Source organism: Heteronotia binoei, chromosome 1 (assembly GCF_032191835.1).
Source record: "Heteronotia binoei isolate CCM8104 ecotype False Entrance Well chromosome 1, APGP_CSIRO_Hbin_v1, whole genome shotgun sequence".
Lineage (NCBI taxonomy): Eukaryota > Metazoa > Chordata > Lepidosauria > Squamata > Gekkonidae > Heteronotia > Heteronotia binoei.
The window spans coordinates 181,299,167-181,322,539 of NC_083223.1; the positions used below are offsets into that span (position 1 = coordinate 181,299,167).

The 23,373-nt window shown below is 40.4% G+C and overlaps 2 protein-coding genes across 3 annotated transcripts in view; one reads left to right on the forward strand and one right to left on the reverse strand.

Annotated features, from left to right (window-relative positions):
• GLO1 (glyoxalase I) overlaps positions 1-23,373 on the reverse strand; it is a 295,016-nt gene that overhangs the window by 109,727 nt on the left and 161,916 nt on the right. The gene's annotated exons all lie outside the window — the stretch shown is intronic.
• The window catches only part of DNAH8 (dynein axonemal heavy chain 8), a 329,757-nt gene that overhangs the window by 79,004 nt on the left and 227,380 nt on the right, over positions 1-23,373 (forward strand). The window contains exons 22-25 of the mRNA XM_060243601.1: positions 12,375-12,481; positions 13,611-13,716; positions 17,307-17,493; positions 18,218-18,414. Of these exons, the coding sequence (XP_060099584.1) occupies positions 12,375-12,481; positions 13,611-13,716; positions 17,307-17,493; positions 18,218-18,414 (597 nt within the window). The remainder of the gene's footprint in view (positions 1-12,374; positions 12,482-13,610; positions 13,717-17,306; positions 17,494-18,217; positions 18,415-23,373) is intronic.

Genomic DNA, 23,373 nt, shown 5'->3' on the forward strand with positions numbered 1-23,373 from the left:
ATCTGATTTGTGTCAGATCCAGCCCTTCTAATAAGAAGAAGACCGCAGATTTATACCCTGCCCTTCTCTCTGAATCAGAGTCTCAGAGCGGCTTACAATCTCCTTTATCTCCTTCCTCACAACAGACACCCAGTGAGGTGAGTGGGGCTGAGAGAGCTCTCACAGCAGCTGCCCTTTCAAGTGTTAGGGAAATGTGTTTGAAATTCTATTTCTTTATCTCAAACTGTGCGATGGATCACTGGATCAAATAATCATTGAGAGGCATTTAACATGAAAAAGCAGAAACATATTTATTTCTACAGGGAAAGGGTTCTGGGAGATAAAATAACAAACACTATAGAACTACATCCTCACACTAGAAGATCATGTGCTTAATGGAAGACCACTTCCTCCTCCTTCTTGAACTCTCTGCCTGAACAAAGGAAGTCACCTGATTAACTGACCAAACAGACAAAACAGGTTTTCCCACTCCTAGACCTTGATTTACAGCAGCCAGTATCTTCTTCCCAGGTCATGCAGACAATAAGGAATCAGGCACAGTGTTAACCCTATAATGACTGAAACTTTAGAACATTGCAAAGGACATACAAAACATACATATTTCCAACACCCCTTCTCAATGCCTACATTCAATAGTCATTACTCATTATTCACTGTAACATTCGCATCAACTAGATTCATCATTTCATGTAAACGTTCAAATCTAGCACAAGGTAATGGCTTAGTAAGTATATCAGCTACCATAGCTTCTGTACAACAATATCCTATCTTAATCAGCCCCTTCTGGTGCAGATCTTTCACTAGCTCACATTTAATACCAATAGATCTACTTCTGGCTGTTCTACTTTCTCTTTTACATATAGCAATACAAGCTTGATTATCTTCAAACAGTACAATAGGTACAGGTTCTTTTATCTTGAAGTCTTTCAGCAGATGAAAAATCCATTCAAGTTCACTGCAGGCACTGGCTGCTGACACACTCAGCTTCTGCTGTAGATTGTGCCACTATAGTCTGTTTTCTGCTAGTCCATTCTACAAGTCCATTTCCATAGAAGAACAAGTATCCACTGGTTGATCTGTAATTGTACAATTCTTCTGCATAGTTGGCATCCATGTATCCAACTAGTCTGGGATTCTCAGAAGGTTCAATGATCAGCCTTAAGTCCATATTCCTTTTAAGTATCTGGCAAGTTTCTTTACTGCATTCCAATCATGGTGATTTGGCGAACTTACTTTTCTGCTCAGTATTCCGACAGCAGCTGTGATGTCAGGTCTGGTAGTTTTACTCAGGTACAGGAGTTTTCCTATAGCTTCTCTGTATTCTCCAATGTCTTTGAGTGGTTGACCACCCTGAGCTCTCAGATATGCAGGTTCAAGAGGTATCTTAGATTCTTTACAGTCTCTCATGCCAAGAGATTCTATAAAGTCCATAATCTTTCGTCTTTGGCACAGTTGAAAGGTTCCCTCCTCGAGTCTCTCAGTCTGTATTCAACAATGTCTTTAATGTCCTCTTTGTTCTTGCAGCTCACAACCAAATTGTCAACATAAACCAGAATGTATTGATATTCTCCATCTTTAAGTCTAGTGAACATGCAGGGTTCAACTTTCCCTTGCTCAAATCCTTGTTGCTGTAATAGTCCAATTATTTTGTCATACCAACCTTTTGCAGCTTGTTTCAAACCATGCAGTCCTTTGTTGAGTTTGAAAACACAGTTCTCTTTGCCAGGGTCTTTAAAACCTTCAGGTATTTCCATATAGATTTCCTCTGATAACTCACCATTAAGAAATGCTGTCTTAATGTCTAGGTGCTCTATGAGCATATCTCTAGATGATGCCACACGCAGTAGTGTTTTAAGTGTAGCACTATTGATAACTGGTGCAAAAGTCTCTGAATAATCAGTTCCAAATTCTTGTGCATAGCCTTTGGCTACTAGCCTTGCTTTGTACAAGTCTATAGTTCCATCATCTTTGTACTTTATTTTGTAGACCCACTTGCATCCAACAGGCTTTCTTCCTGCAGGTAGCTTTGTAAGAGTCAATACATCTTTTTCATAAATGGATAGTATCTCTTGTTCCATTGCTTGAATCCATTTCTCCTTTTCTTCATTAGGTAGATCACACACTTGTTTCCAGCTCTTGGTTTCTCTTTAGGTTTCACAGTCTCTATAGAACTCACAGTGTCACAGTATCCATATTTCTGTGGTGGTTGCCCTTTTGTGCTCCTTTCTGATAATCTTAAAATGAGTGGAGGTTCTGTTGCTCCCTGCGGTGCGGTCCCCATTTTCCCTTCTGGTTCAGTAGTCTTCAGAAGGTAGACCTGCCGGTTCAGCAGTGGTCACTACAGGTAACCAACTATACCAATCTTTAAAAGCATCATCAGTAACCTCAGGATCAGATTCAAGTACACAGGGTGCTCTAGACAAATCACTGTCATCCACCATCACAACATTACAATGTTTGGTCTTATTCAGCTTTGGATCATAGACTCTGTAGCCTTTTCCCACTGAGGGATATCCTACTATGAATCCAGTCTCAGTCCTTGCATCAAGCTTCCCTCTATTTTCTCTAGGAACATATGCATAGGCTTTTGCTCCAAAAGTTTTGATATGCTTAAGTCCTGGCTTCTTCCCAAACCAAGCCTGCAATGGAGTAATTCCTGTTACTTTTGAAGGTATTCTATTGTCGATATGCACTGCTATATTTACAGCTTCAGCCCACAGGCCTTTAGGTAATCCAGAATGCATGAGCATTGCTCTGGTTATTTCTTGTAACACACAATTAAGTCTTTCTGCACTCCCATTCTGCTGTGGAGTGTATGGGACAGTCACTTTGTGTTTAATCCTTTCTGCTTTCAGAAATTTCTTATGTTTAAAACAATTTATTATACTGTAATATATTGTAATAGCACATTATCATTTGTTATTAAAAGTTAATACATATACATTACATTTTCTCCATCCCTCCCCCCTTTTGGTGAACCCCGGCAGTGTATTTTATTTAAATTGTTAAAAAGGTAAAACTTTATCTATTAAAGAATCTTACTTCATAGAAAAACAATCAGAAAGAAAAGAAAAAACCATAGGTTATAATTATAATCCATCTTCATAGTAGTCCTTCAGTCATTAACAAAAAAACCACAAAAAAGATATATTCCAATCTCGCTTTTTTACTATAATCCATATAAAGTTTCTTTAGAGATTAACCATTGTCAAAAATTGCCAAATATCCTTTAACATTCCATTGTTTTTCAACATACTTTTTGAACTTTGCCCATTCATTTTTAAACTTCTCTAAGTCTTGTTCTTTTAAGATTATTGTAAGCTTATCCATTTCACTCCAATGCATAACTTTCAATATCCACTCCCACATTTCTAGTATTTTGTCTTGTTTCCACATCTGCACATATAATGTCCGTGCAGCTGAAAGCATATACCAAATTATTGTTCTATCTTGTTTTAAAAATGTTTCCATTTGTAATCCCAACAAAAAAATGTCTGGTGCCTTCTTAATATTATATCCCAAAATTTTCGAAATCTCTTGCTGAATCATTTGCCAAAATTGTTTTGCCTTTTCGCAAGTCCACCACATATGGTAGAAAGATCCTTCTTGTTTTTTACATTTCCAACATCTATCCGACACCTGATTGTTCATTCTTGCCAATTTCTTAGGTGTTATATACCACCTATATAATATTTTAAAGCAATTTTCCTTAATTTTATAACATGTAGATATTTTCATAGAGTTCTTCCATAAATGTTCCCATGACTCCATCTGTATTTCTTTATTTATATTTATCGCCCATTATATCATTTGTGATTTAACTACTTCATCTTCCGTAGACCATTTCACTAATAGTTTATATGTCTTTGAAATCAACTTTTCATTCTCCCCAAACAACATTCTCTCCAGTTCTGTTTGTTCTTGTCTTATTCCATATTTCTTAATGTCCTGTTCAAGCAAACTCTTTATTTGTTGTAATTGAAACCAATTATATATATATACTGTATTTCCTCGGCCGATTTTAATTCCACCTTTCCTCCTTGAATTTTTAAAAGCTGTTTATATGATAATCACTTTTCTTTAATATCTGAATACAATTTTATTACTTCTGTTGGCACAATCCAAAGCGGTCTCCTCTCCTCTCCATATCTTTTATATTTTGACCAAGTATTTAACAAATTATTTCTTATATAATGATGTGAGAAGAAGCCGTCCATCTTATTTTTCTGATAGTACATGTAAGCATGCCATCCAAAAACGTTTCCATGACCTTCTAATGCTAGTAATTTTCTATTTAATAATGTCATCCATTCCTTAATCCTCAGCAGGCATACTGCATCATGATACAGCTTTAAATTAGGTAGTTGAAATCCGCCTCTTTCTTTCGCAACTGTCAGGATTTTCATTTTGATTCTTGTTTTTTTTGCAGCCCATACAATTTCTGAAAGTTTTCTTTGCTGTTTATTAAATTGTTTGTTCTGTTTCACTATTGGAATTGTTTGAAACAGGAACATAATTCTTGGTAAGACATTCATCTTAATTGCAGAAATTCTGCCCAGCATAGACAAATTTAATTTATTCCATTTTATCAAATCTCCATCAATCTTACGCCAGAGTTTCTCATAATTATTTTTGTACAAGTCAATATTTTTGTTATTTCCACACCTAAATATTTTACTTTAGATGTAACTTCACACTTTGTTAACCTCTGTAGTTCTTCCTGTTTACTCTAACATATTTTTGCACAACATTTTCAATTTTTCTTTGTTTATATAAAAGCCTGCCAATTCTCCATATTCTTGTATCTTACGAAGCAATAATGGTGTTACATGAGTGGGATTTTTATTAATAAACATTACATCATCTGAAAATGCTCCGTACTTATAACAAAAACCTTTCACTTTCAGTCCCTGTATCTCTTTATCTTCTTGAATTTGCATTAGCAAAACCTCTAAAGTCATTATAAATATCAGTGAAGATAGAGGGCAACTTTCAGAGCAAAGACATGAGGCACGCCGATGCTTCAGATCTCTCAGCCCTGAGTTCTTGCAGAGTCACTGCCTCGCAGGGAGCAGATTGATTGAGACTCCCATATAGCTCCCATCCAGGACCTGGTAAGCTTGTGGAGGCAACAAGTCTATTCTCTGGCTTGCATCCACGCCCCTTCCTAATTCCTGATCCTGACCTGCTTGATTTCCTTGGCAACCTGACCTTTTGGCGTTTGGACATTGACTTCTGATTCGGGTTTGTGATTCTGCATTGGTGACTTGGCTCCTGCTTGACTTCCTGGACTTTGTCCTTGGACTGGCTTTGGACTCCTGCCTGCCTGCACCCTGATAACGTGACATCAGGTCTCTGACTTTCATCCAACCCTTTTATCGACAAATATGCATAGAAGAACCACTATCAATCAAAAATCTTCCTCTTTCACCAATAAAATTCACATTATTAACATGCATGATACTTTCTCAGTTCCTTTCTTTGTTCCCACCTGGGCCATGTGGCTTGGAAAATTTCTGCTTTAAAATTTTTTGGCTGCTATTATTTCTATGGCCACAAGATGGTGCCCGTGTTCCCTCATTTGGAACATGTGCTTTAAAATTTGTATTCCTTTGTTCAGTCGCAGCATCACAATTATTACAGTATCTCGCAATATGGCCTTTCAAGCCACATCTATGGCAAATTACATCTCTTCTTGACTTACTCCTATACTGTGGTTTCAGGCTTAAAGCAGACATAATATCAGACAGTTCAGTGTCCTTGTCCCCAGATCTGGAGGCTGCTTCCTCCTTGATAACATTTAACAGGCCTTCCAGACTCAAATCTGTTTGCAATCTTAAAATCATCTTAATTGGCTTGTAAGTACTGGGTAGAGCTTTCATTATAGTTGAGATTAAGTCTCGTTCTGCAATAGCCTCACCAAGCTCCTGTAGTTTGGATTGCATGCACATAAGTTCCTTCAGACATTTAGTCACATTCTCCCCTTCTTGCACTTGAAGAGCAAATATTTTGTCCTTTAAATCATGAATATGGGAGTTTTGTTACATTTATCTTTAAGGCATTCAAGCATTTCTTTTACAGTTTTTAGGTGGTGCAGTCCACCAATTTCATATGCCTCAATAGATTCTAAAATGAGAGTTTTTGCAAAAACCATCTAGCCATTTAAAATTTGATTTTTCTTTCTCATTATCAGGGGGATTTTCAAACAAAACTCTTTCAGCTCCATAAATCTCAAGTCTTTGCTTTAGGAGTGAGAGCCAGAATGAGAAATTATTCTTAGTTAACTTCAGGGTACTAAATTCTATCACTGGTAGGTTACTCACAGTACCAAAACCAAGATTTGCAGTGGCTGTTCCTGAAGACATAGAAACAGAAGATCCAGTGGTTCCTCTCTCTGGGTTCGACATTTTTCACAGCAATCAGGCAGATCAGGGTTCAAGATTCTTTCTTCCTCACTGGAGAGAAAAGGCGGCTGAATGTGCGCACATGGTTGCAGCAGGGCTCTTCCAAGGTCTCCAATGTAATCCACAGAAAAAGGGTTAAAAACCTCCAAAAATTCTCTTTCTAGCACATCTGAGACTTTTAGACAAAAGTAGCAGCGTTTCCAGATCGAGACAATGTGAATTCAAAGCTCATTTAAATCAGAATGCTCTCAGTAATGGCAAGAGAAAAAAAAAGACGTCGTTTTAAAATTGAGGCTTGTCTGCACAGCATAGCAGCTTTTTGCCTATTGCTTTCTAAATGCTCTCAAAGGCGATCCAGATTAAAAAAATAATAATAATTTAGAGTACAAAAAAAAATCCATGCTATAAACTACCAGCTTGATGGCAAAAACCAAGAACCATCTGTTCTGCTATCAATTTTGTTAGGGAAGTCTGTTTGAAATTCTATTTCCTTATCTCAAACAGTGTGATGGATCACTGGATCATATAATCATTGAGAGGCATTTAACATAAAAAAGCAAAAACATATTTATTTCTACAGGGAAAGGGTACTGGGAGATAAAATAAACACTATAGAACTACGTCCTCACACTAGAAGATCATGTACTTAATGGAAGACAACTTCCTCCTCCTTCTTGAACTCTCTGCCTGAACAAACAAAGTCACCTGACTAACTGACCAAACAGACAAAACAGGTTTTCCCGCATCTAGACCTTGATTAACAGCAGTCAGTATCTTCTTCCCAGGTCATGCAGACAATAGGGAATCAGGCACAGTGTTAACCCTATAATAACTGGAAATTTAGAACATTGCAAAGGACATACAAAACAGATACATATTTCCAACATCAAGGACAACTTCTATGAGAGCTATGGCTAACCCAAGGCCATTCCAGCAGCTGCAACTGGAGGAGTGGGGAATTAAACCCAGTTCTCCCAGATAAGAGACTGCGCACTTAACATAAGAGAAGCCATGTTGGATCAGGCCAATGGCCCATCCAGTCCAACACTCTGTGTCACACAGTGGCCAATATATGTATGTGTGTGTGTGTGTGTGTGTGTGTATATATATAACACTTTTCCTATGAAGAAAGGTTAAAACGCTTGGGGCTCTTTAGCTTGGAGAAACGCTGACTGCGGGGTGACAATAGAGGTTTACAAGATGATGCATGGGATGGAGAAAGCAGAGAAAGAAGTACTTTTCTCCCTTTCTAACAATACAAGAACTCATGGGCATTCAATGAAATTGCTGAGCAGCCAGGTTAAAACGGATTTTAAAAAGTACTTCTTCACTTAAAGGGTGATTAACATGTGGAATTCACTGCCACAGGAGGTGGTGGCGGCTACAAGCATAGCCAGCTTCAAGAGGGGATTGGATAAAAATATGGAGCAGAGGTCCATCAGTGGCTATTAGCCATGGTATGTGTATATATATATATATATATATGTGTGTGTGTGTGTGTGTGTGTGTGCGTGTGTATGTATGTAAGTGTGTATGTATATAAGAGGACCTGTCCTTTTACTCCATTACTCTCAAGCTTACTAAGGAGCCTGTGATGAGGAATTTTGTCCAAAGCTTTCTGGAAGTCGAGGTAAACAACATCTATTGGGTCCCCTTTGTCCACATGTTTGTACACCCCCTCAAAGAACTGTAACAGGATAGTGAGGCAAGATCTTCCCTTACAGAACCCATGCTGAGTATTCCTCAATAACTTGTGTTCATCAATGTTCCTACTCGTTCTGTCCTCGATAATGGTTTCTACCAACTTTCCCGGTATTGAAGTCAGACTAACTGGCTTGTAATTTCCCGGATCTCCTCTGGAACCCTTTTTAAAGATGGGGGTGACATTTGCTACCTTCCAGTCCTCAGGAACGGAGGCAGATTTCAATGAAAGATTACATATTTTTGTCAGGAGATCCACAAGTTCAACTTTGAGTTTTTTCAGAACTCTTGGATGTATGCCATGCAGACCTGGTGACTTATTAGTTTTATCAGTTGTAGGACTTCCTCTCTTGTCACCTCAATTTGACCCAGGTCTGTCAACACCCCTTCCAATATAAGTGGTTCTGGAGTGGGCAAACACTTATCATCTTCCACAGTGAAGTCTGAGGCAAAAAAATGCATTCAGCTTCTCAGCCATTTACCTATCCTCCTTCAGTGATCCTTTTACGCTTTGGTCATCCAAGGGCCCCACTGCCTCCCTGGCTGGTTTCCTGCTTCTAATATACTTGAAGACATTTTTATTGTTGGTCTTTATGTTTTTTGCAATATGCTCCTCATAGTCCCTTTTTGCCTGCCTGATCACAGTCTTGCATTTGATTTGCCACTGCCTGTGTTCCCTTTTATTAATCTCACTTGGACTAGCTTTTCACCACTTAAAGGAATCCTTCTTACTTTTTACAGCTTTCATTACTTTGTTTGTTAACCATGCAGGCCTTTTCTTATACCTGTTTGTGCCTTTCCTAACTTGTGGTATATATTTTATCTGAGCTTCTAGGACTGTAGTTTTAAATAGCCTCCAAGCTTCCCCAAGGGTTTTGACTGCATTTACCATTCCTTTCACCTTCCTCTTCACATGCCTCCTCATCTCAGAGAATTTACCCCTTTTAAAGTTAAACGTGGTTGTGCTGGTCTTTTGGGGCAACTCTATTTATACAAATGGTGAAATCAATAACGTTATGGTCACTGCTCCCAAGTGATGCGATCACTTTTACATCTCTAACCAAATCTTGGGCATTACTTAGGACCAAATCCAGGATCGCCCCACCCCTGGTTGGATCTGTGACCATCTGCTCCATAGCACAGTCATTGAGAACGTCTAGAAACTCATTCTCTTTCTCTCGACCTGAACACATATTGACCCAATCAATCTGCAGATAGTTAAAATCACCTATTACTACACAGTTTTTAAGTTTTGCTGCTATCTTTAATCCTTCCATCATATTATAACCATCTTCTATCTTTTGATTTGGTGGGCGATAACAAACTTCCATCGTTAAATTTCCTTTTGGGCCCTCTATTTCGACCCAAAGCATTTCTAGAAGGGAATCTAATTCTTTGACCTCGGTCTTACTGGACTGTATACCTTCCCTGACATACAGAGCCACCCCACCTCCAACCCTTCCCTCCCTATCCTTCCGATATAACTTATATCCAGGAATCACCATGTCCCACTGATTCTCCTCATTCCACCAAGTTTCTGAAATTCCCACAATGTCTATGTTTTCTCCCAACACTAAACATTTGAACTCACCAATTTTACTTCGAACACTTTTAGCATTTGTATACATCTATAAAGTTAAATTATGTCCTATCCCTATCCCTACACTAAACTTTCCTGACACCCCTGCCTATACTTTATGTCCTTCCTTCCCTACCTGAGCATAAATGGGGTTTTTGGTCTAAAAGAGAAGCCATTTTGAAGCTCTGCAGCCCCTATCTGTGTTCCTCCCTCCAGCTGCTTTGTAGGGGTAAATGTGTTAGATTCACTGATATGGTATAGTCAGGAATCTCTATTAGGTCACAGTGCATGAGGCTTACAGGCAGCACCATCTCAGTTCTCTGTGTGTATTAGCAAAGAAACAGTTATACTGAGTTACACTGAGCCAACTGTCAGTTTCACACAGAGTTCTTTATTAGGGAATTCCAGTCTAGATAATATAGATGAGAGATAGGGATAGGACATCATCTAACTAGCTAGATGGATGCAGAGGCAGATTGCATGTCCTGTGACCTGCACCCATGGTGCCAAAGATGAAGAACGTTCTCATTCTTTGTGTGTGGGAGAGAGAGAGATGAAACCAGAAGGAAGTCTCATCTGTAAGAATACCATTCTACTTCAAAGGGATAGTAACTGATAGCAGGAAGGAAAGGATGCTGAGTGTGTCCTGACCTCTCTGTCTATAAATCTATGGTGTTTTCCTCTGAAGTCTGAGGAATGAGACAGTGTACAGTTCTCCACTTTCAATAAAAGGACGCTATGGCCAGTTCAAGTCGTGTGTGTGCCCCATGCAATGAACACCCTTCCCTTGGCTTATGAAAAAACAAAGCCTCCTTGGCATTGCAAGCAAACAAAAAAGAAGCATACAACAAAATTCCACTGGCCTCTTCTTTTTTTCTTCTTAGGGACCATCTATTCTGTTATGCTCTACGCTCCATGAATAACAGTCTTCTGGTGGTCCCTGGCCACAAAAGTGTTCATCTTGCTTCTGGGCTAGAGCCTTCTTGGCTGTGGCCCCAGCCTGGTGGAACACTGCCGGATGAGATCCAGGCTCTTCGGAGAGCCAGCTTGATATAGTAGTTAAGTGTGCAGACTCTTATCTGGGAGAACCGGGTTGATTCACCACTTCTCCATATGCACCTGCTGATGTGACCTTGAGTCAGTCACAAGTTCTCACAGAGCTGTTCTCTCAAGAGCAGTTTCTGTCAGAATTCTCTCAGCTCCATCTACCTCACAGGGTGTCTGTTGTGGGGAGGAGAAGGGAAAGAAGACTGTAAGCCACTCTCTTTTGGGTAGTGAAGGGCGAGGGAAGAAAGAAGAAGAAGAAGATGATGATTGGATTTATACCCCACCCTACACTCCGAATCTCAGAGCTGTTTACAATCTCCTTTACCTCCCCCCTCCCACAACAGACACCCTGTGAGGTGGGTGGGGCTGACAGAGCTGCCCTTTCAAGTACAGCTCTGCAATAAGCTGTGACTGACCCAAGGCAATTCCAGCAGCTGCAAGTAGAGGACTGGGGAATCAAACCTGGTTCTCCCAGATAAGAGTCTGCACACTTAACCACTACACTGAACACTTCGTCTTCTCTTTGGGATCTGATCTAGTTCCACAGGGCCTGCAAAACAGAGATGTTTTGCCAGGCATACAGTTGAGGCAGTGAAGTCTCCACCCACAGTACAGCCTCCTCCCAGCTCCCTTTCCATCATCTATTATGTCATTGTACCAGCTTCCACTAACACACATGGCACAACCTCACCTGGTCAAATTATGCTATTTATGCCTTTACTGCCATCTGATTTAATTTTATTGTGATAGAAATCTGTTTGAATAATTAATTTATGATATTGATTTTAATCTGTTGTTAACTGCTCTGAGCCTTGGCTGTGCAGGGGAGTGCAAGCTAAAAGTCTAACAAAATAATTTAAATAAAAATTGCCTTATCAAGGTCAGTCTGGCAGTGGCTGTCCAGGGTCTCAGACAGAGTCTTTCATTACTTCCTACCTGAATCTTTTCCACTAGAGATGCCAGGGATTGGTTCTTCCGCAGATACCACAGGCCCGCAGATACCACAGGCCCTGGATGCAGCTGGCAGTGATGCAGGCCCAAGAGGGAATGCTAGCTTTCTTCTGGACAGCACATACCTTTGGTGAAGTAGAAGTGAACCCTCCTCACTGTGTAGGATTGCCAACCCCCAGGTGGAGCCCAGACCTCTTCTGGTATTACAGTTGATCTCTGAAAAAAATGGCTGTTTCTAATGGATGGTCAACTGACATCCTACCTTTCTGAGGTCCCTTCCCAAACCCCACATTCCCCAGGCTCCACCCCGCAAATCTCCAAGTATTTCCCAATGCAGAACTAGCAGCTGTTACTTGACAGCAAAAGTAAAATAGAGGAGGGGGTGTTAAAAAATTATCTGCCCTGGGCACCAAATTGGCTAGGTATGCCACCGAGTACCTCTAATTTAGAAGGTGAATGGGATTGCAGTCTTAACTCCTAGTCTGAAAGCTGAGATTCCTCCCTGTGACTTGATTAGTTTTAAGTAGAAAACCAGCTCTTTGGTTTGAAGAATTGAAGGAAATTCAGAGGCACTATTGGTTTGGCTTATGTGTTGTATTAGATATTTGAGCTGTGACATTCACTTCACTAGTTTGTTATACTGAATGGCTTGGGACAACTATATATCTGATTGGTCTTTTTGTTAATTGCAGGAATGCAAAGAAGTTGTTGCATATTTTAGTCATCAGCTGTTGGATAGCTTGCAGAAAACCACTCGATTGTCTTTGGATGCTCTTAAAAGAAGAATATTTGTTGCAAGGTATATTTGTTTGCTAGTTTTATACCCACCCTTCATGAAACACAAGGCAAGTTTTACAGGACCTTTCAGACCCAGACCAGCTCAGCTTTGACAGAATTCGTGTATCTTTTAGACATGTTCTCCATTAGCCAACATGCTGTTTCCCTTCACTGGTGGTGGAAAGTGCCATCAAGTCACAGCTGACGTATAGCAACTCCATAGGGTTTCCAAGACAAGAGACATTCAGAGGTGGTTTGCCATTGCATGCCTCCATGGCAACACCCTGGTATTCATTGGAGGTCTCCCATCCAGGGCTTTTTTTTAACAGGAACACACAGGAATGCAGTTCTGGCTGGCTTGGCATCAGGGGATGTGGCCTGATACGCAAATGAATTCCTGCTGGGCCTTTTCTACAAAAAAAGCCCTACTCCCATCTGAATAGAAGCCAGGACTGGCCCTGCTTAGGTTCTGAGATCTGATGAGATCAGACTTGCCTGGGCTATCCAGGTCAGGGCATTCCCCTTCACTAGAAGACATACGTGGTCTCTTTTCCCCAGTTCCTTGTGACAGTGACCATGAATGGAATGAAAACCTTCATTTCCCTTCACTAGAAGACTTTTATTCAATTCATGGTCATTTTCACAAGGTGCTGGGGAAAAGAGACCAAGTATGTCTTTCAGACAGCGCTTGTTCTGGCCTGGCTGAACCCCAAAAAAGACTTCTTTGCAACAAAGGCTCTGGGCCCTACTCCTATTATTCTCTGAATCTGGATGATGAAGAAGAGATTGGATTTATACCCTGCCCTTTGCTAGCCAAAGGAGTCTCAGAGTGTCTTACAAATCTCCTTTCCCTTCCCCTCCCCACACCCTGTGAGGTAAGTGGGACTGAGAGAGTTCTCCCAGAATTGCTCTTGAGCAGAGCAGCCTTGAGAGAACTTGTGGCTGACCCAAGGTCATATCAGCAGGTGTATGTGGATGAGTGGGAAATCAAACCCAGTTCTCCCAGATAAGAATCTGCACACTTAACTACTACACCAAACTGGCTCTGGATGCACAAAGGAATTAAAATGCCAAATCAAGTCACATTTTAATTTTAGCTTAATACATTTTGCAGTGGCATATTGTTATTGTAATTTCTATTTACATTGCAGCTCTAGTACATTTGGGCGGCCATCTTATTTGCCTCAGGCAGCTATTAAACAGGAAGATGTTGTTTCATTTCTAAAAGCTGAAGTGCATTTAGCTATTCCAAATGTGGTAAGTAATTTAAGCAATTAAGAAGGTAAAAGCCATTATTTGATAATTTCTTCTGAAGTCTTCAGAATAGAGAACTAAATGCAAGAATATAAAATGAAAATATCCATAAGGACATAAGAAGAGCCCTGCTGGATCAGACCAGTAGTCCATCTCGTCCAGCATGTGGCCAACCAGTTCCTCTGGACAGCCAACAACAAGGCATAGAGGCTGAGGCCTTCCCCTTATGTTGGCTCTGGAATTCAGAGGCTTAGTGCCTCTGAATGTGGAGGTTCTCCTCCGTTAACATGGCTGGTAGCCATTGATAGACATATCCTACATGAATCTATCTAATCCCCCTTTTAATCTGTTTATTCCTGTGGCCATAATGACAGCTTCTGGCAATGTATTCCACATTTTAATCACTCTCTGTGTAAGTATTTCCTTTTGTCCGTCCTGAACCTACAGCCCATGAGCTTCATTCAGTGCCCTCAAGTTTTAGGAGGGGGAAATTTTTCTCTTTGTCAGCTCTGTCTACCCCATCCCTAATTTTATAAACTTCTGTCATGTCCTCCTTAGTTGTCTCTTTTCTAAACTGAAAAGCCCCAGGCTCTTCATCCTTTCCTCACAAGGAAGGTACCCCAACCACCTAACCATCTTCATTGTCCTCCTCTGTACATTTTCCAGCTCTTCAATGTCCTTTTGGAGATATGATGACCAGAACTGTACACAGTATTCCAAATGAGACTGTACCATCGATCTATACAGGGACATTACAATATTGACCATTTTATTCTCAATTGCTTTACTAATAATCCCTCACATAGTTTGCCTTCTCACTGCCACAACACACGGGACTGACACTTTCATTGAGCTATCTACTATGACCCCTGGGGCTTGATCCCAAGATCTTTTTCCCTCTCAGTCTTACCACAATTATCACAATAAATTCTTGCCTTTGACTGCTGTTCATGCTGCAATGACTTGGCTTGTCTCTAAGGTGCTTCAGGTCTCTTTGTCATTTCTGCCACAGTAAGTTTACTGAAACATAGACCTGACAAAAACTAAAACTAAGAAGATTGATCTGTTAGCCATATGATGTAGCAGTTAGAATAACAGACTAAAATCTGTGAAACCAGAAGCAAAGCTCCATTCTATCATGAAGCTTGCTGTGCAGGGCTTTTTTTTCTGGAAAAGGAAGTACCAGAACTCTCAAAAAGGGAAAAGAAGAAGAAACACATAGGTGCCCCTCATGAACTTTTAAATATATATATTGAAGTCCTCAAGAGGGCGGAGGTTACAAGCATCGAGGCACTGCTGTTGAAGACGCAGCTGCGCTGGGCAGGGCATATTCTAGGATGGAAAACCACCGCCTTCCCAAGATTGCCCTGTATGGCGAACTCTCCACCGGCCATCGAAATAGAGGGGCACCAAAGAAGAGGTACAAGGACTCCTTGAAGAAATCCCTTGGCACCTGTCGCATCAACCATCACCAGTGGTCTGACCTAGCCTCAGATCGCAAAGCATGGAGGCACACCATCCACCAGGCTGTCTCTTCCTTTGAGAACGCACGCATAGCTGGTCTTGAGGACAAAAGGAGACTGAGGAAGAATCGCACTGCTACAGCACCAACCCTAAATCAGACTTTTCCCTGCAGCCACTGTGGCCGGACCTGCCTGTCCCGCATTGGTCTTGTCAGCCACCAGCGAGCCTGCAGCAGACGTGGACTACTGCACCCTTCTTAAATCTTCGTTCGCTAAGTCAAGCCGAGATACATACATATATATATATATATATATATATATATATATATATATATATATATATATATATATATATATATATATATGTTCCCTCCCCCACCCCCGTTCTACTATCTTCCCCCAGAAAAAAACACCCTGTTGCTAAGCAATCTTGGGCCAGTCATACTCTCTCAGACTAGCCTATTTAACAGGCTGGTGAAGAGAAATAGATTTACCCAGTTAAACACCCAACTGTGCCATGGGACAAGCTGTGCTGCCCTTGAAGATGGTCTTTCAGAGTATTGTAAGATTTTGTACTGATTTTGTGCCTGTCTGACATGCATTCTACAAAGTGTTCAAAGAACAAGCACACCTTCTTTGTTTGCTGAAATTGACTTGAATTTGTAAAAATTGGTATGTAATTGGCAGAACTATCCTGGCTCCCATGGATCATAACTTTAGCAATCAAAATGGCTGGAAATGTCATGTATATTCTTAAAGTAGGGCATATTTTATGTAAATGAACAAAACCAAATTTGGATCCCAGGGGTTTTGGCAATGACGTGATAAAGTACAAGGCAATTGGAAAGATAGTGAGTCTTGGATGGCGGCTTGCATGATATGCTTACTCCCCCACTGCTGCATGACAGTTTCTAACCAGCAATGCAAGGACAACAAAAACAGACAGATTGATTTCACACTCAGCTTACCCTGCTGTCACATTCCTTTTCTCTGTGCAGCGTCCTTCGAATGTCCCACTATCTGCTCCGGAACTGCAGCAAACATTGCAGTTTTTCGTGGCAAATGGAAACCGCTAAAAATCATTTTCCATTTGCCACGTGAAAACCGTGATGTTTACTGCAGCTCCGGAGCAGATAGTGGGACATTCGAAGGACACTGCTTGGAGAAGAGGAATGTGACAGCGGGGTAAGCTGCGTGCGAAATCAGTCATAGTTTAGCATTCATGATAAAAAGTGAGTTTCTTATCAAATGTTTATAAATGCCATATGCAATTGGATGGATTATTCTGCTGTGTGATTACTTTTGGTGGGTGGTTTGAGTATAATATTTTGATGAATTTTGTTTGAGACCATTGTCATCTTAAGTGGTATTAGCTGGTATTTGGACCTGTTGGCTGAGGGGTTAATGGAATTTCTTGTAACATCTACCTTCAGAGTTCACCTAAAGTGACCCCTGGTTGCATAGATCACATCCAGACTTCTGGTAGATATTTATTTCTGTAAAAATTAAAAAGTGGGTCCATGAATAGACTATATACTTCCTTCAGTAATGGGGCAATCCCACAGATACCCTTCCATGAATTAAACAGAATTGTTGTCACTGTGAAGTGAAACATCTTTCTCATGGGATGAAATTGTAAGCCTCCTCCTAATGCTATCTTTGTAATGTAGGAGCCACTTGGCAACTTTAGAAGTCTAGGACATCATGAGAGGATCCCAAGTAGCACTTCCTCCATCCCAGTATTGTCCTTGAAATATAGTGCTGGTGTGGGGAGAAGCAGCAGCAGAGATTCTCTCATGTTGTCACATAAGGAAGAGATAGAATATCAGTTGCTTTAACAGTTAGCAGCCAGCCTACATGCAAAACCTATCTAATGTGAGCAGTGTAATGGAAATGTATAGGAAATTGTTTCTCATCTTTCACAGATTAGAAAACTGCAAGTTTATGTTCCAGTACTTAAATGGAGAATCCAGTCTTCTGTGTCGGATATTATTCTGTTCTCAGAAATAGGCCACTCATGTGTAATATTTTGAGCAAATTAGCTGGTAGCTAAATGTCTGAATAAGTTCCAGTTCAGGTTTAAGAAACTTTTATTGCATTGCCTGAAACACAGCTTTGTGTTTTGTATAGATAATGGTGCCAAGTTTAGATGATATCCAGCAGACCATCAATCGTATGATACAATTGACCCTGGACGTAAGCCGTGGTGTGGCACACTGGGGACAGCAACACCTGCAGAAATCTAGTACAACACTGGAGGGCAACGCACAATTATCACCTAGCCAGATAGGAGGAAAAGCAGCTAAAAAAGATGAAAGTGAGCTTGCTTTACCTTTTTTAACTTTATGAAATGTAATTGCTTCTAAATTTTAGCCCTTTGCTTTAAAACTATACATAACCTGAAATAATGCTTTCTTGGGATAAGCCCTGTTGAATAGTCTTGAGTAGGACTGAGAAGACCTGATTGCTCTCTAGGTTATGAGAGACTGTAATTTTTAAAGTTGTATGTCATGTTAATAAAATTTAATATTACTATTTTAATGTATTTCAATCCATTTAGACTAGCAAAAACATTGCTAATACTGAGGAATTTTTGGTAAGGTGAAATGCCATTTTATCTTATTGTCATTGTTGAATGTTTTCTATTACTCTGTGCTATTCAGTCAGCAATCTCTAAAGAGGAAATCTAGACCCACAGTCATCAGCTAACTGCTCATAATACATCTGGGGTTGTAGTTTCTGGTTCTGAAACCATATAATTATGTGAAATAGAGACATTCTGGGGACATAATTCTAAAAATTTAAATTGTAATTCACTCCCATTAAAATCCGGTTCTCTAGATTGCGGCCTAGGAAAACAAAGATTCAGGTTTGTTTGTAGTGCAGATTTTTGTAGATGCGTTTGCTCTTCCCTCATATATTGCAGATTGGGATGTGGGGAGAGACTGAAGCATTTATGGAAGACAATACTGACTTTGATGGACCAAGGGTCTGATTCAGTATAAGGCAGCTTCATATGGTGAAAATTCTTTCTTTTTCAGAAACAGCGGAAGAGACTTTTCCAGTAAGAAAGCTGAGAAATTTTTATCCAGGTGTTGCAGAACATAAAGATATTTCCAAATTAGTTGTGCTTCTCTCCTCATCAGTAAACTCTGTACGGAAAGCAGCTAGTGAAGCCCTATTTGACTTCCAGAAATATAAAGCTTTGTGGACAGAAGACAGAGATGCTAAAGTTCAGGTTAGTTGAACTATGAGGTTTTGTAACCATTTTTACAAGGTGTCTGTTATCCAAGGTAGTTCATGTTTTAAAAGTTAGCACGCAAGATCTTTGAGGAACAAACTCAGTGCTGAGATTTGTGTGTTTCAGCCTCCCAAACTTTTTTTGTTGTAAATAGCAGTTACGCAGAGTCTCAATAGCATAGGAGGGATTAACATTTTCTCCTTGCACTGTTTTGTTTTTTAAACCTGAAAGAGCCCTTTGGATCTAGACAAAGCAGGAGTCAAGCAGCACCTTTAGGACCAACAAAGTTTTATTCAGAATGTAAGCTTTCGTGTGCTAAAAGCACACTTCTTCAGACTAGGGGATAAAGATCTGTAATTTGCCCCATTGGTATAGTTATACCAGTACTCTGTGTCCTCTGGGTAAAAGAAAACTTTATTATACATAACTTGTTAGCAGCAAAATTGTATTGTGCTGCTTTTCTGGAATACATTTGGGTGAATTTATATGCCAAAGTACTGGGAAACATAAAACTAGGTGTTTTCTATATCAGAGATTTTAGTACACTCATAATGTTGCTATAATTGGACCAGATATCACACAACTGTCCCTGTTCAGCCCTGTTTGTGCCCTTTTACCTGTTTAGAGAAAGGGACATTGTTAAATACTGGGTTTGGTGGAAAGAACACAGATTCCCAGAGTCATGATCAGCATCTTTTACTTTATGATTTCAGAACTATATACAGCATGCAAACCCCAGACCATGGCCTGGTTAAATACAGTAAGACTCCACCCTGCTGCAGACCCTTAGGTGTATTCAAACTGGCCGTCTGGCCCTCTATAGGTAGTCTCTTGCAGCCCATCCAACCAAACTGCGGCTGCTACAATCCTACTACGCTATTGTCTACAGGGTTGAAGCTTACAGTGTTCCAATGTAACTCAGCCTGGACATAACAGACGTGGTTCAGTGGTGGAATATCTGTTTCTGATACAAATGGTCTCAGGTCCTTAGCAAACCCCACAGTTACTGATATGCCGGTCTGGCATCCAGTAACTCTAGAGGAAATCAGTGATTTATTGAAGGATTTAAAAGCGGGTAAAGCACCAGGCCTTGATGGCCTTCCCGCTGAGGTATTCACAAAGTTTGCCGATTGGTGGCTCTTGCCCCTTGCAAAATTGTTCTCTTTCATTGATCTGCATGGCTCCATCCCAGACTCTTCGCTTGATTCTATAATTATCCCAATATACAAAAGGGGGGGGGGGCTTGGAGTTACTAGAAAATTTCCGCCACATTAGTTTATTATCTATAGTGGGCAAATTGTATGCCAAACATTTAGAACTCCGATTAACTGACTGGATGCGCCTAGGCAACATCATAGGTCCTGAACAGACTGGCTTCTCCAAAGGCAAATCTGCTATGGACCATTGCTGCACTCTGGTCTTCTTTGCTGAAAAATATATGCATACCGGGACAAAAAAATTATATGCCGCCTTCATCGATTTGAAGGACGCTTTTGATTCAATAGATAGAGCCCAACTACAGATTAAGCTAAATTACCTGGGAATGGACCCTCGTCTGCTGTTTCTCTTGAGGAAACCTCATTCTAATACTTTTTGCCAAGTGAATTTTCTTCTAGGGGTGACTTGACTAGCAAAATCCCAGTGTTAAAGGGGGTTAAACAAGGTTGCATGCTGGCCTCGCATCTTTTAAATTTATTTTTAACTGACCTGGCACAATTTTTGAACCCTATTAATGGTCATCTGCCTAAACTAGCAGGCTGAGCAGTCCCCTTATTACTTTATGCCGATGATACTACCATCCTCTCTTGCACAATTGTGGGCCTGCAAAGGTATTTTAATGCCTTCTATGACTACTGTAATTGTAATTCACCCTCTATCAATTATGCCAAATCTAAAGTAGTTGTCTTTTCAAATTGCTGGCGCCCACAGAGATGGTTTATTGGCAACTCAACAATTGAGCAAACAAAAATGTTTAAATACTTGGGGGTCACTTTTAATCACAAGTAAGAACATAAGAACATAAGAGAAGCCATGTTGGATCAGGCCAACGGCCCATCAAGTCCAACACTCTGTGTCACACAGTGGCAAAAAATTTTATATACACACATACACTGTGACTAATAGCCACTGATGGACCTCTGCTCCATATTTTTATCTAAACCCCTCTTGAAGGTGGCTATACTTGTGGCCGCCACCACCTCCTGTGGCAGTGAATTCCACATGTTAATCACCCTTTGGGTGAAGAAGTACTTCCTTTTATCCGTTTTAACCTGTCTGCTCAGCAATTTCATCGAATGCCCACGAGTTCTTGTATTGTGAGAAAGGGAGAAAAGTACTTCTTTCTCTACTTTCTCCATCCCATGCATTATCTTGTAAACCTCTATCATGTCACCCTGCAGTCGACGTTTCTCCAAGCTAAAGAGCCCCAAGCATTTCAACCTTTCTTCATAGGGAAAGTGCTCCAGCCCTTTAATCATTCTAGTTGCCCTTCTCTGGACTTTCTCCAATGCTATAATATCCTTTTTGAGGTGCGGCGACCAGAACTGCACACAGTACTCCAAATGAGACCGCACCATCGATTTATACAGGGGCATTATGATACTGGCTGATTTATTTTCAATTCCCTTCCTAATAATTCCCAGCATGGCGTTGGCCTTTTTTATTGCAGACGCACACTGTCTTGACATTTTCAGTGAGTTATCTACCACGACCCCAAGATCTCTCTCTTGGTCAGTCTCTGCCAGTTCACACCCCATCAACTTGTATTTGTAGCTGGGATTCTTGGCCCCAATGTGCATTACTTTGCACTTGGCCACATTGAACATCTGCCACGTTGACGCCCACTCACCCAGCCTCAACAGATCCCTTTGGAGTTCCTCACAATCCTCTCTGGTTCTCACCACCCTGAACAATTTAGTGTCATCCGCAAACTTGGCCACTTCACTGCTCACTCCCAACTCTAAATCATTTATGAACAAGTTAAAGAGCATGGGACCCAGTACCGAGCCCTGCGGCACCCCACTGCTTACCGTCCTCCAAGTTAAGCTGGGTTTCACATCGTAACAACACCGTCAACTTGGCTAAATGTTCGGCTGCTCAAATTAAACAGTTTTTCTTTGCAAGGGGCAACCAATTAGTTCCAGCAGCAATTAAGGCGTTCAAAGCCAAAACACTAGCCCAAATTCTCTATGGTATCCCTATATGGATCTCAGCATTTACCAGGAAAGTGGAGGGCATTCAAGCCTCATTCTTTAGACAAATTCTTGGCATGCCAAAATGTGTGTCCTACTTTGCTCTCTGCTCTGAAGTGGGTCAGTCTTTGGTGGAGGCAAAAGCCTGGATTGCAGTGTTTAAATTCTGGCTCAAAATTCACTTTAGAACAGATCCTAACAGCCTTCTTGATTGTATGAAAAGAGACCCATATATTTCATCCTGGACAGCAGTGCTTATGTCCAAACAACCAGTTGGGGATAGAGGTTGATGATTTTTTTACTTCTGATGAGTCATATATCTTCAGATGTATTAAACTGAGACTGTGGGAGTTGGAGGAAACGAAACTACGGTCAACAGACCCTTATATTTGCTCCCCAGCTTCCTTAGGTCTTTATGCTTTCTGCGGCAAAATACCCCATTATCTATCAGACTTAACCATTCCAAGTCCTTGCAGGGCATTTATATTGGCTAGACTAAACGCGTTTCCCTCCAAAGTTTTACAAGGGAGATATCATCGAGTCCCTTTAGACGACAGACTCTGTTCCTGTGGAGCGAATATTCCCGACTCAATTCAGCATATATTGCTTGATTGTTCCTTTTATCATAATCTCCGTAAAGATTTATTTTGTAAGCTTTCTTTCTCTCCAGATTTGTCTATTCTGCCACCCTGTTATTATTTATTGAATGATACTGAGGGGGAGGTTAGCGAGGCTGTGGTAAAAATTTTGTCTGACATCCTTAAATTTAAATCTGACCATGTATGAATGTATCTGTAAGCTTGGTTTCATTTTGATTTTATCTCCAATGTTTAAATTTTTATATTCTGTGTGTTTTTATTTGCAACTGTTATGCCATTAAAGGTTTGGTATGGTATGGTATGGTCTTAGGTTCAATCCCTGGCATCTCCAGCTTGTCAAATAAATGTTAAGAGTTAAATCATTGCTTGCACTGAATACTTAAAAGCGTTGCTTACCCTGAAAGCTTAGGATGGTAGTTTCTTATCTTCTCCTTTTTTCCTGTATCCTCCTTTTCTCCTCAATTCCCACCCTTTCACCTCTATGACAATGCACCTATTGTTTAGTCTATTGCCATGGAAGTAACTATGTATCTAATATGCTAGCCTTGAGTGGTTTTATTCTCTTCTCAAAGAATTCTTGGGAAAATATGCTCATGTATCTTTCTTTGCTGGAGAAAGGGGGGCAGTTGTTTAGAATGTCATTCTATATACTGGAGGAAGATTTGGGACACCCCAAAAATGACTTGGACAAAATGTCTGTACCTATTACTCTGGATCTTTCAATAAAAGGAACGTTATAAAGAACAAAAGACTTTTTATTCTGAAGAGCCGGGGGGGGGTGGAATTTGACACAGCTAAAAGGATCAGGTAGTAGGTGTTGTGAAAAACCTCATTCTGAGATCCTGGAGACCCTACCAAACAGAGTAGACAGTATTTACTTTGTTAGACCAATGCTCTGACTTAGTATAAGACAACTTCATGTGTTTATTTGCACTCAAGTTCCTATACTTGCCTTAAGCTTGAAGGAAATACACAGGCACAGCTGTATTTGAAGACTGGAAATGATTAAAGAATGATTAAAGGGCTGGAGCACTTTCCCTATGAAGAAAGGTTGAAACGCTTGCGACTCTTTAGCTTGGAGAAACGTCGACTGCGGGGTGACATGATAGAGGTTTACAAGATAATGCATGGGATGGAGAAAGTAGAGAAAGAAGTACTTTTCTCCC